Here is a 13557-nt window from a genome sequence, read left to right on the forward strand (position 1 = left end):
AAAAAGGTTCTGAAGAACCTAGGGGTAGGACAGGAATAAAGACGCAGACATAGAGAATGGATTTGAGGACACAGGGAGGGTGAAGCGTAAGCTAGGACAAAGTATGAGAGTGGCATGGACATATGTACACTACCAAATGTAAAATAGATAGCTGGTGGGAAACAGCCGCATGGCGCAGGGAGATCAGCTCGGTGCTTTGTGTCCACCTAGAGGGGTGGGATAGGGAGGGTGAGAGGGAGACGCAAGAGGGAGGAGATGTGGGGATACAGGTATATGTATAGCTGATTCACTTTGTTATAAAGCAGAAACTAACACACCTTTGTAAATCAATTACACTCCAATAAAGATGTTAAAAAAATAAAAATAAGTCTATTTAACTCTTAATGTAGTTGGTATATAGTACTAAAAGCAGAGTATATAACCTAATCACCTATGTATAATAAATAGTGGCTATATAACAGTTTCAATTAGAAATGTCAAGTTCACATCTTTTATTAGAACAGTCTTTTGCAATGTGCATGAGAAATTTCCCCTAACATCAAGCCCCTGTAGTTTGCTGTTATAATCAGGAAAAGGAGTTTCAGTATGAGGGTAACTTCGAGTTGCAGCTGAGTGGGTTAGGATTTCTAACCAGAAGGACAAGGTTAGTAGTTTGTTAAGGATTGAGGAAGGCACACTGGTAGTGATTGGAGTAAAGGAAAGCGCGGAATGATGGGAAGGAGGCTACCGTACATTTTAATTCATAGTCTCCCATGGCTGAACATAGATAAACATTATTTGGTATTTACATCACATAAAAATTTCTCTTATTTGATGAGAAGCATAACCCCTTATTGTACATAAATGCTGAGCTATCTACATATGTTAAACTAATTACTATTTGTTTTTCTAAGCAGTTCAGCTTCATGCCAGTGTAAAGGATAGCTCTGGATGGCAGACATCATCTACTGTCTTCTTGTCCTACAGGTTCTTATTTTGGAGGAGTATATTTTTCTGGCTGTAGTACCTCAGTTCCTCATATGAGTGAACGAAGTTGTTACGAGTGGCTATTTAGGACACCTAGGCTGTGGGAACAACTTTTGTGATAAAGCTTGGAGCTATTAGAGACTGAGCTACTAGTGATGAAATAGTGGAAGCAAAGAGAAGAAAGGTGGTAAAAGACAGTATGGATTTCATGCTCATGAATGCAGAAGAGCAAGGGACTTTAAGTGGCAGGCATCTTTGGCTAGTTGCCGAGGTCTTTGCTAATATAAATTGAGAGGTAACTTCTTATAAGTGATGTTAGGAGAGAAAATGAGTTCCTTAGAGCTGAAAATCATATTTACAGGGAAGTTGTATGGATTTCTTTTTCATTTTTAAAAAGACATTTTTCGGGCTTCCCTGGTGGAGCAGTGGTTGAGAGTCCACCTGCCGATGCAGGGGACACGGGTTCGTGCCCCGGTCCGGGAGGATCCCACATGCCGCGGAGCGGCTGGGCCGGTGAGCCATGGCCGCTGAGCCTGCGCGTCCGGAGCCTGTGTTCTGCAACGGGAGATTAAAATTATAAGTATTTGCTCATTTTGAAAAGTTCAAACAGAAATGTATACAATAAAAGATGAAAGATTCCCCAGAGGTAACCATTGTTTGCAATTTTGCATATATCCTTTCAGATGTTTTTCTGGTATTTGTTTTACAAGTTTGGATTGTTGAATTCATTTGAGCTATAAGTCAGAGTCTGGTTTTCAGGTTCATATTTAATGATTTTCCTCCCTTTTTCTCTTCCTTATAGGCTTGCTATGGGTGTTCTCCAGGATCAAAGTGTGACTGTAGTGGTATAAAAGGAGAAAAGGTAAGATATGAGATGAGCCTTAAAAAACTTGGAAAACCAATAAAAATCATGATTTTAATATTTTTTTTAAAAAAAACAGGGCTTGTACCTCAGCATCTAATTAAATAAAATGAATTTTACTCTACTGCTTATTTTAGATTGCTTTAAGGATTAGACTCTATCTCAGAGATCAGCAAACACTTTCTGTAGAAATCCATATGGTAAATAATTTAGCCTTTGTGAAGCACATAAGGTCTCTGTCACATATTTTTCTCCTTTTTTAAAAGTAGCCCTTTAATAGTGTAAAAAGATTATTGGCTCTTGTACTATACAAAACAGGGATCTGACTCAATTTGGCCTGAGAGCTGTAGTCTGCCAACCTCTGATGAATCTTGTTGCAGTCAATGACTTAATAGGCAAAAGAATACAAAACTCTTAAGGAACCAAACATTTATTAGGCTACTAATCTGTGCTAGTTACCATACAATTTCATGTGTTTCATGTATTTTTATCTAATCCATTTAAGTAAAGGATGGTCTATCTCTGTTTTCATCTCACTTTAACCACAACAGCATCCCTATTATATAGGTGTGATGATTACAAAGTAAGTATTGGTGATGATTAAATAGCATAAACCTAGCCACTATGAATCAGTGACTGCCATTGAAAACAGAAGATTAAAAAGGGATAGTGGGGCTTCCCTGGTGGCGCAGTGGTTGAGAGTCCACCTGCCGATGCAGGGGACACGGGTTCGTGCCCCGGTCCGGGAGGATCCCACATGCCGCGGAGCAGCTGGGCCCGTGAGCCATGGCCGCTGAGCCTGTGCATCCGGAGCCTGTGCTCCGCAATGGGAGAGGCCACAACAGTGAGAGGCCCGCGTACTGCAAAAAAAAAAAAAAAAAAAAAAAGGGATAGTGAATTGTGGCCAAAAAAGGAATTATACTAGGAGGAAGGTGATCATACCCTAGTCTTCACTCTCTGGGGCTCAGTGAATATTTTTGAATGAATTATTGAATATTACTAATGATATATGAAAAAGTTTGGGATAATATCTCAAGAGCATATTCCATTTAGGCATATAGAAGGTACACTAGCATACTAAAGGTGTTTAAAAGTCCTGGAGTAAAGAAACCTATTTGTTTGTTTTGCAGTGCTGTATTTCCAAGCTCTATTTAACCATTTAACCCACTTTCCTTCCTTCTAACGGAACACCTATTAATAATAATTGAAGAGTGTTATACAGAACACTTATTTGAATAACATTAGCTTGAGGGGAATAGCTTTGTAGTAAAGCTACTTTCTGTAGCAGTAAAAACACCAAGAGGGATTCATTTCTGATATTAGCGGAATGACTTTTATCAGATTAACTCTCCTTAAGATAAGAAGTAAACACTCTGGACAAAATATAACAACTATTTAATAGTACAGGAGAGTGGCCAAAGTAGGAAAAAAGTAGAGAGGAGTCTTTTAAAGAAGGGAAGTACAGTGGGCAAGTTTGCACTTACGTGCCTTTTCTCCTGGGTGGGCACTTCAGTCTGCAGGGCAAAGGATGGCAAGAACCCAGACAGAAAAACCAAGTCTCAGTGGCTTGAGAAGTCAAGGACAGAATTGAGGATGCCAGAATGGCTGGAAAATGATGGGAGATATGCTGGAATGGAGGGAGTCACAGAATGGAGAGACCAAAAATCTGCTTGTAAATGCAGCCCAAATACTTGGTTGGACCCTGGACTTTATATGTATAGGGGAGGATTCATGCAACCCAGCAAGAAGGAACAGCTGGAAGCCTGCAATAAGTGAACATAGACTTAACTGCTGTTCATGGAAAGGAAAACAGAGTTTTAAGTGTTAGTTCAGCTGAGTTAGCTATTTCCTAAAACAAAAGTTCAATACTTTTTAGACAATATAAAACAATCCAGTATGTGTACATATTAACTACAATGTCTACTATGCAATTAAAACTTACTAGACATGTGAAGTAACAAGTAAAAGGGACCCATGGTCAAGAAAAAGACGAATCAATGAAAACTAACTCTGAAATCACACAGATGTTAGAATTCTTAGACAAAGATTTAAAGCAGATAGGATAAGTATATTTGTTGATTTAAAGGGAACTCTGCTAATAATGAGTGAACAGATAGAGAATCGCAACAGAGCACTGGAAATTGTGAAATAAAAAGGAGGGAAATCTAGATTTGAAAAGCAAAATATAAGAAAAAACAGTTTACCAGGTGGGCTTTTAACAGCAGAATGAAGAACACTGAAGAAAGATGGACAAATAACTTGAGAAATACACATTACCTAAAACTAAGTAACTAAATGAAGCAAAATATGACTAGCCCTATATCTACTAAGGAAATTGAATTATCAAACTCTTCCCACACACACATAAAAATTCCAGTCCAGAAGTTTTCACTGATGAATTATGTGAAACATTTATGTAAGAGACAATATCAATCTTGCATAAACTTAGAAAATGGAAGTGTAAGGCCAACTGGCCCGAGGCAGGGGAACGCAATCAGACTCACAGGTTGCATCAGACCGAAACTTTCTGGACCACCCAGTTCCAGCAACTGACCTGGGGACTTTCCACCCGGCCCAGCCTTCCCGCCTTTCGAGGGGCGGGACTAACCGTCCCAAGGCTGATGCGACCGGCACCAGATATTGCCATGATACCCGAAAAGACCACCAAATAAGGAATACCCTGCGCCCTCCCGGATTCACCACACCCCTTTCCCTTCTTCCCCTATAAATTATGCCCAAACCTTCGCCCGGGCGCGACTTCTCTGGCCCCTTTCTCTCCGACCAGTGAACCTCTCCCGGGAGCGTTCCCAAATAAAGCTTGTTTAAGCTCTCCCCTGTTTCTTGGTGCCGTTCCTTACAGAAAGCATTAGGGCTGATGTCCAACTAATTTTATGAAACAAATATGCCCTAATACCCAAGCCAGACAAAGGTAAAATTTTAAAAATCATTAAACTATAGCTCAATAACACAGATGCAGAAATGAAGAACAGAATGTTAGCAAATCAGATCCAATGGCATGTAAAGTGGATAATGTGTTCTTACCAAGTGGGGTTTATGCAAGGAATGCATGGTTGGTTTAACATTTGAAAACCAAAATTATAATTCACCATACTAAAAGACTAAATACAATTTTCTTTTTTTGTGTGTGGTACGCGACCCTCTCACTGTTGCCTCTCCCGTTGCGGAGCACAGACTCCGGACGCACAGGCTCAGCGGCCATGGCTCACGGGCCCAGCCTCTCCGAGGCACGTGGGATATTCGTGGACCGGGGCACGAACTCGCATCCCCGGCATTGGCAGGCGGACTCTCAACCACTGCACCACCAGGGAAGCCCCCTAAATACAAATTTTAAACATAAATAAGCCTACCATGAAACTATCTCAGCAGATGCAAAGAAAGCATTTACCAAAATACATCATGGATTTTTTTTTTTAAGGCAAAGCTTTACTGGGACCCCTGCTGCAGCAGGGGTAGGGGTGCATCCAGGGGTCAGGCCAGAGGGGTGGCTTAGCTGTTTTGCCCACCCCTCTGGTGGTGTTGTGTGCAGGGGGCATGCCCAATACCCTGCTTCTGCTCCTGACACCCTGTTTTTGCTCCAGGCTCTTCAAAGGTGGCAGTTGGGTTTTTTGATCTTTTGTATCTTTTTGGGTCCAGAATTTGCCCCAACTGCACGTGCGTGCAGTTATTTTTAGTCCCATATAGTTTCTTTGTGTGTTCTTTTTCCAGGAGAGCTGTGTCCAGGTGCAAGCATTGCAGCACTGTAGCAAAGGGTCCCAGGTCCCAGCCTGTTTCTTTTTTTCTTTAACATCTGTGTGATATTCAAGTGGAGATGTTTAAGATAGTTGGCCCTGTGAGCCCAGTTTTTAGGGAAAAATGTGTTGATGTTTGAGATTTCCCAGGGAAAGGGTGAGAAAGGGTCAAAAAGGGCCTCCAGAGTAATACCAATATTTAAAGGACAGGCAGGGGGAGAAGAATATTATTCCATAAAGAAAAATAAGACTGATTTTTTATTCAAATATGGGCAGGCAGCATAAACCAGGTTTTTTTTTTTTTAAAGTTTGACCTTCAGAAATAGATGTACTACACCATTTTCTATGTTAGTGAGTGTTAGAAAATTACAGTAAAATCTAGGTAGCTGTACGGATTAAATAATTGCCTGACAACCAGTAGCAAAGGGTAGGCACATAACAAATGTCAGCCTTCCCTACCATCTGTATTAGGAATAAGGTAGAGGACCCTCCTGGCACCCCCTCCTCATGGAAGCCTTCTATAGCTTCTACTGCATGAAACTTTCTACCTTTCAGAGGCTGGGGATTGCTATTGCAATTCTTTTTGCTACTTTCCAGCAATTGCCCTTCTGTCTTCTGTGGTATAATATTGCTCTGTCAGCTAGATAAGACTACAACATCGTTTGACTATAGTGTGAGATTTCAGGACAAGAATCTGGTATAGGTATATGGTTTTTACTAATACCAGCACAGTTAAGCTTTTTAGCACTCTCTACTTTCAGTTTCTAGTGTATTCCTGTCGTATCTATAGCCTGGGTAGCAGTTTAGCTTCTGAGAAAATATAGCTGTCTTCAAGCATTATTCTCAAGTTTTGGCAGAGATATGCTCTAAATACTAGCGGAGATCCCAAAACGTAGCTGTGTTTTCCACTTATGGAAATATACTCGAACTAGATTGTTTTTTTCCTTCTAGCTTACTTTCTGACTGGCACTTGTGGTCAGATTTCTACTACCCGCCCTGCCAGTATGGGCTATGTAATGATTTGAGCCAATCCAGCTCTAAAATTTTTGAATCTTTTATTTTTCTTCTCTTGTTCTGTTTCCTTCAAAATAATGGCATTGAGATTGATGGATACTAAAATATCATAATTCTATGAGCAATTAAAACAATAAAGAGATATATTTATAGAAAATAGGGAGAAAATGCTGTAATATGTCAATAATAATTATTGTCAAAGCTACAGGAATGTTTAGGCCTATGTTTAACTGGCTAACATTTGCTTCATTTGCTTTTGAAGTGATAGTGAAAACTGACCAGAAGTAGCCTTTTCAAAGTGCTTATATTTATTGTAGGATGCTTCAACATAAGAAGTTATTCAATACAAGATCATCTAAGCTATCTAGGTTAAACTTAGTATTTACCCCCTGTTGCCAACACACACAGACACACACAGATACACACACATACTGGGGTTTTGAATGAAAGTCTACTGTACTTTAACCTCCAAGGGTAAGTGCTTCTAATGGCCCATTAGTCAGTTCATTGTAGGATGCTTCAACATAAGAAGTTATTCAATACAAGATCATCTAAGCTATCTAGGTTAAACTTAGTATTTACCCCCTGTTGCCACACACACACAGACACACACAGATACACACACATACTGGGGTTATGAATGAAAGTCTACTGTACTTTAACCTCCAAGGGTAAGTGCTTCTAATGGCCCATTAGTCAGTTGCCTTGTAGATATGGATGCTTTCTCTTTCTCAGGTGCTGCCTAGGCTGTCACTGTGGATAGGACCTGGGGAGAAGAGGGTTCCCAGAGCAAGGTCCAGAGCCTCTGGCCGGAGACTCCACCTTCAAGCCTTAGGAAAGTAGAGGAACTGCTTGCAGCACTGCAGTTGGAAGCACATGCCACGGAGCTGTGAGCCCTTAGGGTTCTTAAACTTAATAGTGGTGAATTTGCTTTCTGTGACTGGATCCCCTAGAGATGTTAGGGTTTACACTCTTAATATAAATTGACTATATGCAAGTTAACTAACCCTAATGTGTCTATCTAATGGTATATTAGTATACATGGTCACCCTGCAACACCCACCTATCTGGTTGTATAGATACGCACATCAGGCAGCCTTTCCTGATAGATGGTGATAAGGTGTAGACCTAGTAGACCCTCAGTAGTAGGTACACAGCAGATGCAAAGAAAGCATTTACCAAAATACATCATGGATTTTTTTTAAGGCAAGGCTTTACTGGGACCCCTGCTGCAGCAGGGGTAGGTGTGCATCCAGGGATCGGGCGAGAGGGGTGGCTTAGGTGTTTTGCCCACCCCTCTGGTGGTGTTGTGTGCAGGGGGCATGCCCAGTACCCTGCTTCTGCTCCTGACACCCTGTTTTTGCTCCAGGCTCTTCAAAGGTGGCAGTTGGGTTTTTTGATCTTTTGTATCTTTTTGGGTCCAGAATTTGCCCCAACTGCACGTGCGTGCAGTTATTTTTAGTCCCATATAGTTTCTTTGTGTGTTCTTTTTCCAGGAGAGCTGTGTCCAGGTGCAAGCATTGCAGCACTGTAGCAAAGGGTCCCAGGTCCCAGCCTGTTTCTTTTTTTCTTTTTTTTTTTTTTAACATCTGTGTGATATTCAAGTGGAGATGTTTAAGATAGTTGGCCCTGTGAGCCCAGTTTTTAGGGAAAAATGTGTTGATGTTTGAGATTTCCCAGGGAAAGGGTGAGAAAGGGTCAAAAAGGGCCTCCAGAGTAATACCAATATTTAAAGGACAGGCAGGGGGAGAAGAATATTATTCCATAAAGAAAAATAAGACTGATTTTTTATTCAAATAAGGGCAGGCAGCATAAACCAGGTTTTTTTTTTAAAGTTTGACCTTCAGAAATAGATGTACTACACCATTTTCTATGTTAGTGAGTGTTAGAAAATTACAGTAAAATCTAGGTAGCTGTACGGATTAAATAATTGCCTGACAACCAATAGCAAAGGGTAGGCACATAACAAATGTCAGCCTTCCCTACCATCTGTATTAGGAATTAGGTAGAGGACCCTCCTGGCACCCTCTCCTCATGGAAGCCTTCTATAGTTTCTACTGCATGAAACTTTCTACCTTTCAGAGGCTGGGGATTGCTATTGCAATTCTTTTTGCTACTTTCCAGCAATTGCCCTTCTGTCTTCTGTGGTATAATATTGCTCTGTCAGCTAGATAAGACTACAACATCGTTTGACTATAGTGTGAGATTTCAGGACAAGAATCTGGTATAGGTATATGGTTTTTACTAATACCAGCACAGTTAAGCTTTTTAGCACTCTCTACTTTCAGTTTCTAGTGTATTCCTGTCGTATCTATAGCCTGGGTAGCAGTTTAGCTTCTGAGAAAATATAGCTGTCTTCAAGCATTATTCTCAAGTTTTGGCAGAGATATGCTCTAAATACTAGCGGAGATCCCAAAACGTAGCTGTGTTTTCCACTTATGGAAATATACTCGAACTAGATTGTTTTTTTCCTTCTAGCTTACTTTCTGACTGGCACTTGTGGTCAGATTTCTACTACCCGCCCTGCCAGTATGGGCTATGTAATGATTTGAGCCAATCCAGCTCTAAAATTTTTGAATCTTTTATTTTTCTTCTCTTGTTCTGTTTCCTTCAAAATAATGGCATTGAGATTGATGGATACTAAAATATCATAATTCTATGAGCAATTAAAACAATAAAGAGATATATTTATAGAAAATAGGGAGAAAATGCTGTAATATGTCAATAATAATTATTGTCAAAGCTACAGGAATGTTTAGGCCTATGTTTAACTGGCTAACATTTGCTTCATTTGCTTTGAAGTGATAAGTGAAAACTGACCAGAAGTAGCCTTTTCAAAGTGCTTATATTCATTGTAGGATGCTTCAACATAAGAAGTTATTCAATACAAGATCATCTAAGCTATCTAGGTTAAACTTAGTATTTACCCCCTGTTGCCAACCACACACAGACACACACAGATACACACACATACTGGGGTTATGAATGAAAGTCTACTGTACTTTAACCTCCAAGGGTAAGTGCTTCTAATGGCCCATTAGTCAGTTGCCTTGTAGATATGGATGCTTTCTCTTTCTCAGGTGCTGCCTAGGCTGTCACTGTGGATAGGACCTGGGGAGAAGAGGGTTCCCAGAGCAAGGTCCAGAGCCTCTGGCCGGAGACTCCACCTTCAAGCCTTAGGAAAGTAGAGGAACTGCTTGCAGCACTGCAGTTGGAAGCACATGCCACGGAGCTGTGAGCCCTTAGGGTTCTTAAACTTAATAGTGGTGAATTTGCTTTCTGTGACTGGATCCCCTAGAGATGTTAGGGTTTACACTCTTAATATAAATTGACTATATGCAAGTTAACTAACCCTAATATGTCTATCTAATGGTATATTAGTATATGCAAGTTAACTAATATGTCTATCTAATGGTATATTAGTATACATGGTCACCCTGCAACACCCACCTATCTGGTTGTATAGATATGCACATCAGGCAGCCTTTCCTGATAGATGGTGATAAGATGTAGGCCTAGTAGACCCTCATAGTAGGTACACAGCCCTCCTCTGCTGGTGTTGATAAGTGCTGTGGTCAGAACTGGGAGTTGAGTCACAATTGCTGGTGTTTTTTTCTTTTCCCCTACAACAAACATTTATTCCTTTTTGTATTGATTTTACGGCCAGAGAAATACATTAAAATTTTGATGTTATAGAGCCTTTTTCTAGCTAACTCATCCCTAATTAGCAAATGAATTTCCATTCTGAATAATCCTGCAACTCTGTACTCCACAGCAAACCTGAAATCTTCTCTGATGTTTTCCTTTTACACTTCTTTATCCCTGCACCATACTTATTTCATGTAACCCCTTATTTCCTGCTTTCCTGGATTTATCGCCATCTTCCCTGTTAAATTCTTGATGTCAGTATATATAAACTTCATTTCTGATAAGCTTTTTACTTTTTCCAGAAAGCAAGAGATTACATTACCAAATATGATATAAATTCAGAGTGATTTCTATTTTTCCACTCATATCTTACAGGTTTCTCCATGTTAGTGGACACTCTGAACTTAGCATAATTAAATTAATTTAGTCTTCTCTAGATAGTCATTTGATGTTTTTGAATCTCAACCATGTTTGTGCCTGAAAATTCACAAATGACTTTATCTTTCATTCTTGTTCAATTGCAGGGGGAGAGAGGATTTCCAGGTTTGGAAGGCCATCCAGGTTTGCCTGGATTTCCAGGTCCAGAAGGGCCACCAGGGCCTCGGGGACAAAAGGTATGTGCCAATTTACCAACCAGTAATACCAAAGGAATTAAGCCATCTTAATGTGGGACACGTGTCAAATCAATTAAAAAGTTACTGAATTATAGCCAGAAACTAATATTTAAATAAAACAGTAGAATGGCCAAGAATCTATGCTTCATTGTTGTTGTTGTTTTTTAAAGCTGAATATTACTGCTGTATTCAAATGCTTTTGGAAGCTGTTAATTGTGTGTGGTCATTGGGATCCTTAACAAAAATTAAGTCCTGTCAGGAGCTCAGCTGAGCTGGAGAGAGCTTAACTGCCAGGTGTCAGAGTACTGATTAAGACAACAAGCCAAAATGAAAGTAACAGTAAAGCCTTTAGTCACTTACCGTGGCAGTGTGTATAAGCAAAACATAAACCAGAGAAAGCCTGGACTCCCCAACTCTTCCATTATTCCTCATGGAACAGTGCCAGTGAGGGTGAAATGGATAAGCACAGACACAGGGAATTGTTTCACTGCTCAGGGAGCTTGGGGCAAAAAAGTGCTCTTTTTTAGTATACCTGACAGCGGGATCAAAGAAGGGAGGGGGGAAGGGCTAGGAGTGGAGAACTACTGAGTCAGAGTACAGAAAAAATGTCCTCAAGGTTCCCCCTCTCTGAATGAAGACGTCTTCACCAAGGTTCCATGTAAAGAGGCATTTCAGTGCAGATATGCATAAGAGCATGACCAGCCAGGGGGATTGACTCCTTTTCTACAGTTCCCTTCAGAGACTGACATGCACTGGCTGTGCACTAATTCTGGTGTGGGATGGGCAGCTTTTCTCTATGAGGCTTACCATATGGTTGGGCCTGAAAAATCACACTCCTGGTCTTTAGCCAGGAGCCAGACTCCTCAATTCCGTTTCTTGATTTTTCAGGACCCAAATGAGAAACATAGGTTACTCCAACATGGACCTGAATGGGTCAGGCTTTGAGGAGTTATGTCAAAAAATAGGTAGTTAATCTGAGGCTCCAATGGATCATGGTCATGATCAAAATTATTCCAAGCAGGACAATCAGGCCTGCCTGGAGGAGTGAGTGTAACCATAAGCTCCAAACATTACCTAGCCAGGAATAGATGGGGTTGGGTGGTGAGAGACATGTCTACCAGTTTGTCAAATTTACAGTGGCGGCAGCTATCTGAGACAGGTGTATCAATGAATTTGGTGAGGTGGAAGTCACACAGGCTATTCTGTGGGAGAGAAAGAAGGAGACGATATATCCTTACACTCTCCCTCTCCTGTACCCAGGGTCATAGATCCAAAGGTGCTGTTATCCTGTCAGTTGGGAATACTTTTCCCCATTGACTGCTGTGTGGGCAGTTTCTCCTATACCATGAGCAAGGATAGCATCTTATATGCATGTTAAGATACAGGATGTGAAGAGATAATAGTGAATTTTAAGATTGGGAAAAGCTTCTGTTTTTTTTTTTTTAATGGCTCTTTGACTGATGAACTGATATATGAAAGGGCCATTTCTGTTCATTTTCCTGGAATGTAATAGTGGTTTAGAAACCCGTTTTTCCTAATTTTATTTCATGGAATAGTGGTACATTTTGTCATTAGAGCATTAAGGAAATCAAATGGGTACTCATCAAGTAGTCCTCTGAGTAAAGGGGGAAAATTAATTTAAATGCACAGATACTTTTTAACACTTAACTATACCATAGCATAGATTGTGGGAATAGGCTTGAGCATGATCTCTGAGGAGATGGCAGTACACCAAGGAAGTTTTATTAGATTCAAGAGCAGAAGGGACGTGTGCTAAATTTCCTGAGTAGAACTTTACACTGAGGAAAAGGCAAGACTCTAAATGACTGCATAAAATTTAAGTAGATGGGCCATACGACAGAATTTCCTATGTCCAATGAGGTGCAAAACAGCAGAATGTTTCTTGTGCACCCAGAAATAGCAGAAAGATCTGAAAGAGTCAAGTGGGTAGAATTGAGCACTAACTCAGCAGCAGTCCATGTAGACTGCTGGCATGGGACATCTCAATGGATTCCAGCTTGGACTAGACTGTCCCACCCCTCAACATCTTAGAACTACTTAAGCCCTCCATAGCTTAGGCACAGGCTTGTGAAAATGAGGTGGGAAGTCCAATTAACTGAGGTTAAGTTTCAGCCAACTTAGTGAAATGGGTGCTTTGAAATAGAAATTAAGTTGAACCATAGAAAAATAAAGTTACATTTGTATCTGAGTTTACCTGGGTGTTGGGGCTGAGTTTCTTGCACACTGTGCTCACTGAGAGGTGGCAGGTCTAATAAAGATTTAGGTCAGATTAAAAAGAGCTAACTACATCAGATTTTTTGAAATAGTTTAGCATTAACTGGGACTATTGTACAATAGTATGATAATTTTTAAAGGTGTGGTTGTATGCAGTTTAAATTTAGAAAGCAATCCAGTCTTTTGCTGTGATTCCATTTCTATATCCATAAAAGGAGGAGGTTTGACTGCTTTCTAAACTTTGGGGATTTTGAATTAGAAGCACTTTCTGCTTCTATCTCCAGTATGACTTCATGCTCCCCAACATAGCTGAATTTATACTTTTTATGTGATTGGGTATTCGGGCACATGTGTATGTGTTAACATACATACCAAGTCAAAGATTTTTTAGGATTATTCTTTAATCTGTATACTCATATATGAAAGTAAATATATATAAAACAAATATATATAGGAGTGTATATATAAA

At 40.2% G+C, this 13557-nt stretch overlaps 1 protein-coding gene across 2 annotated transcripts in view; it reads left to right on the forward strand.

Moving 5' to 3' along the window:
• The window catches only part of COL4A5 (collagen type IV alpha 5 chain), a 230567-nt gene that overhangs the window by 104056 nt on the left and 112954 nt on the right, over positions 1–13557 (forward strand). For both annotated transcript variants that reach the window (XM_007463668.1, XM_007463667.1), the window contains exons 2-3: positions 1769–1828; positions 10764–10853. In XM_007463668.1, coding sequence (XP_007463730.1) covers positions 1769–1828; positions 10764–10853 — 150 coding nt within the window. The remainder of the gene's footprint in view (positions 1–1768; positions 1829–10763; positions 10854–13557) is intronic.

This window comes from Lipotes vexillifer, unplaced genomic scaffold (assembly GCF_000442215.2).
Source record: "Lipotes vexillifer unplaced genomic scaffold, Lipotes_vexillifer_v1.1 scaffold1267, whole genome shotgun sequence".
In the NCBI taxonomy this organism is placed as follows: domain Eukaryota; kingdom Metazoa; phylum Chordata; class Mammalia; order Artiodactyla; family Lipotidae; genus Lipotes; species Lipotes vexillifer.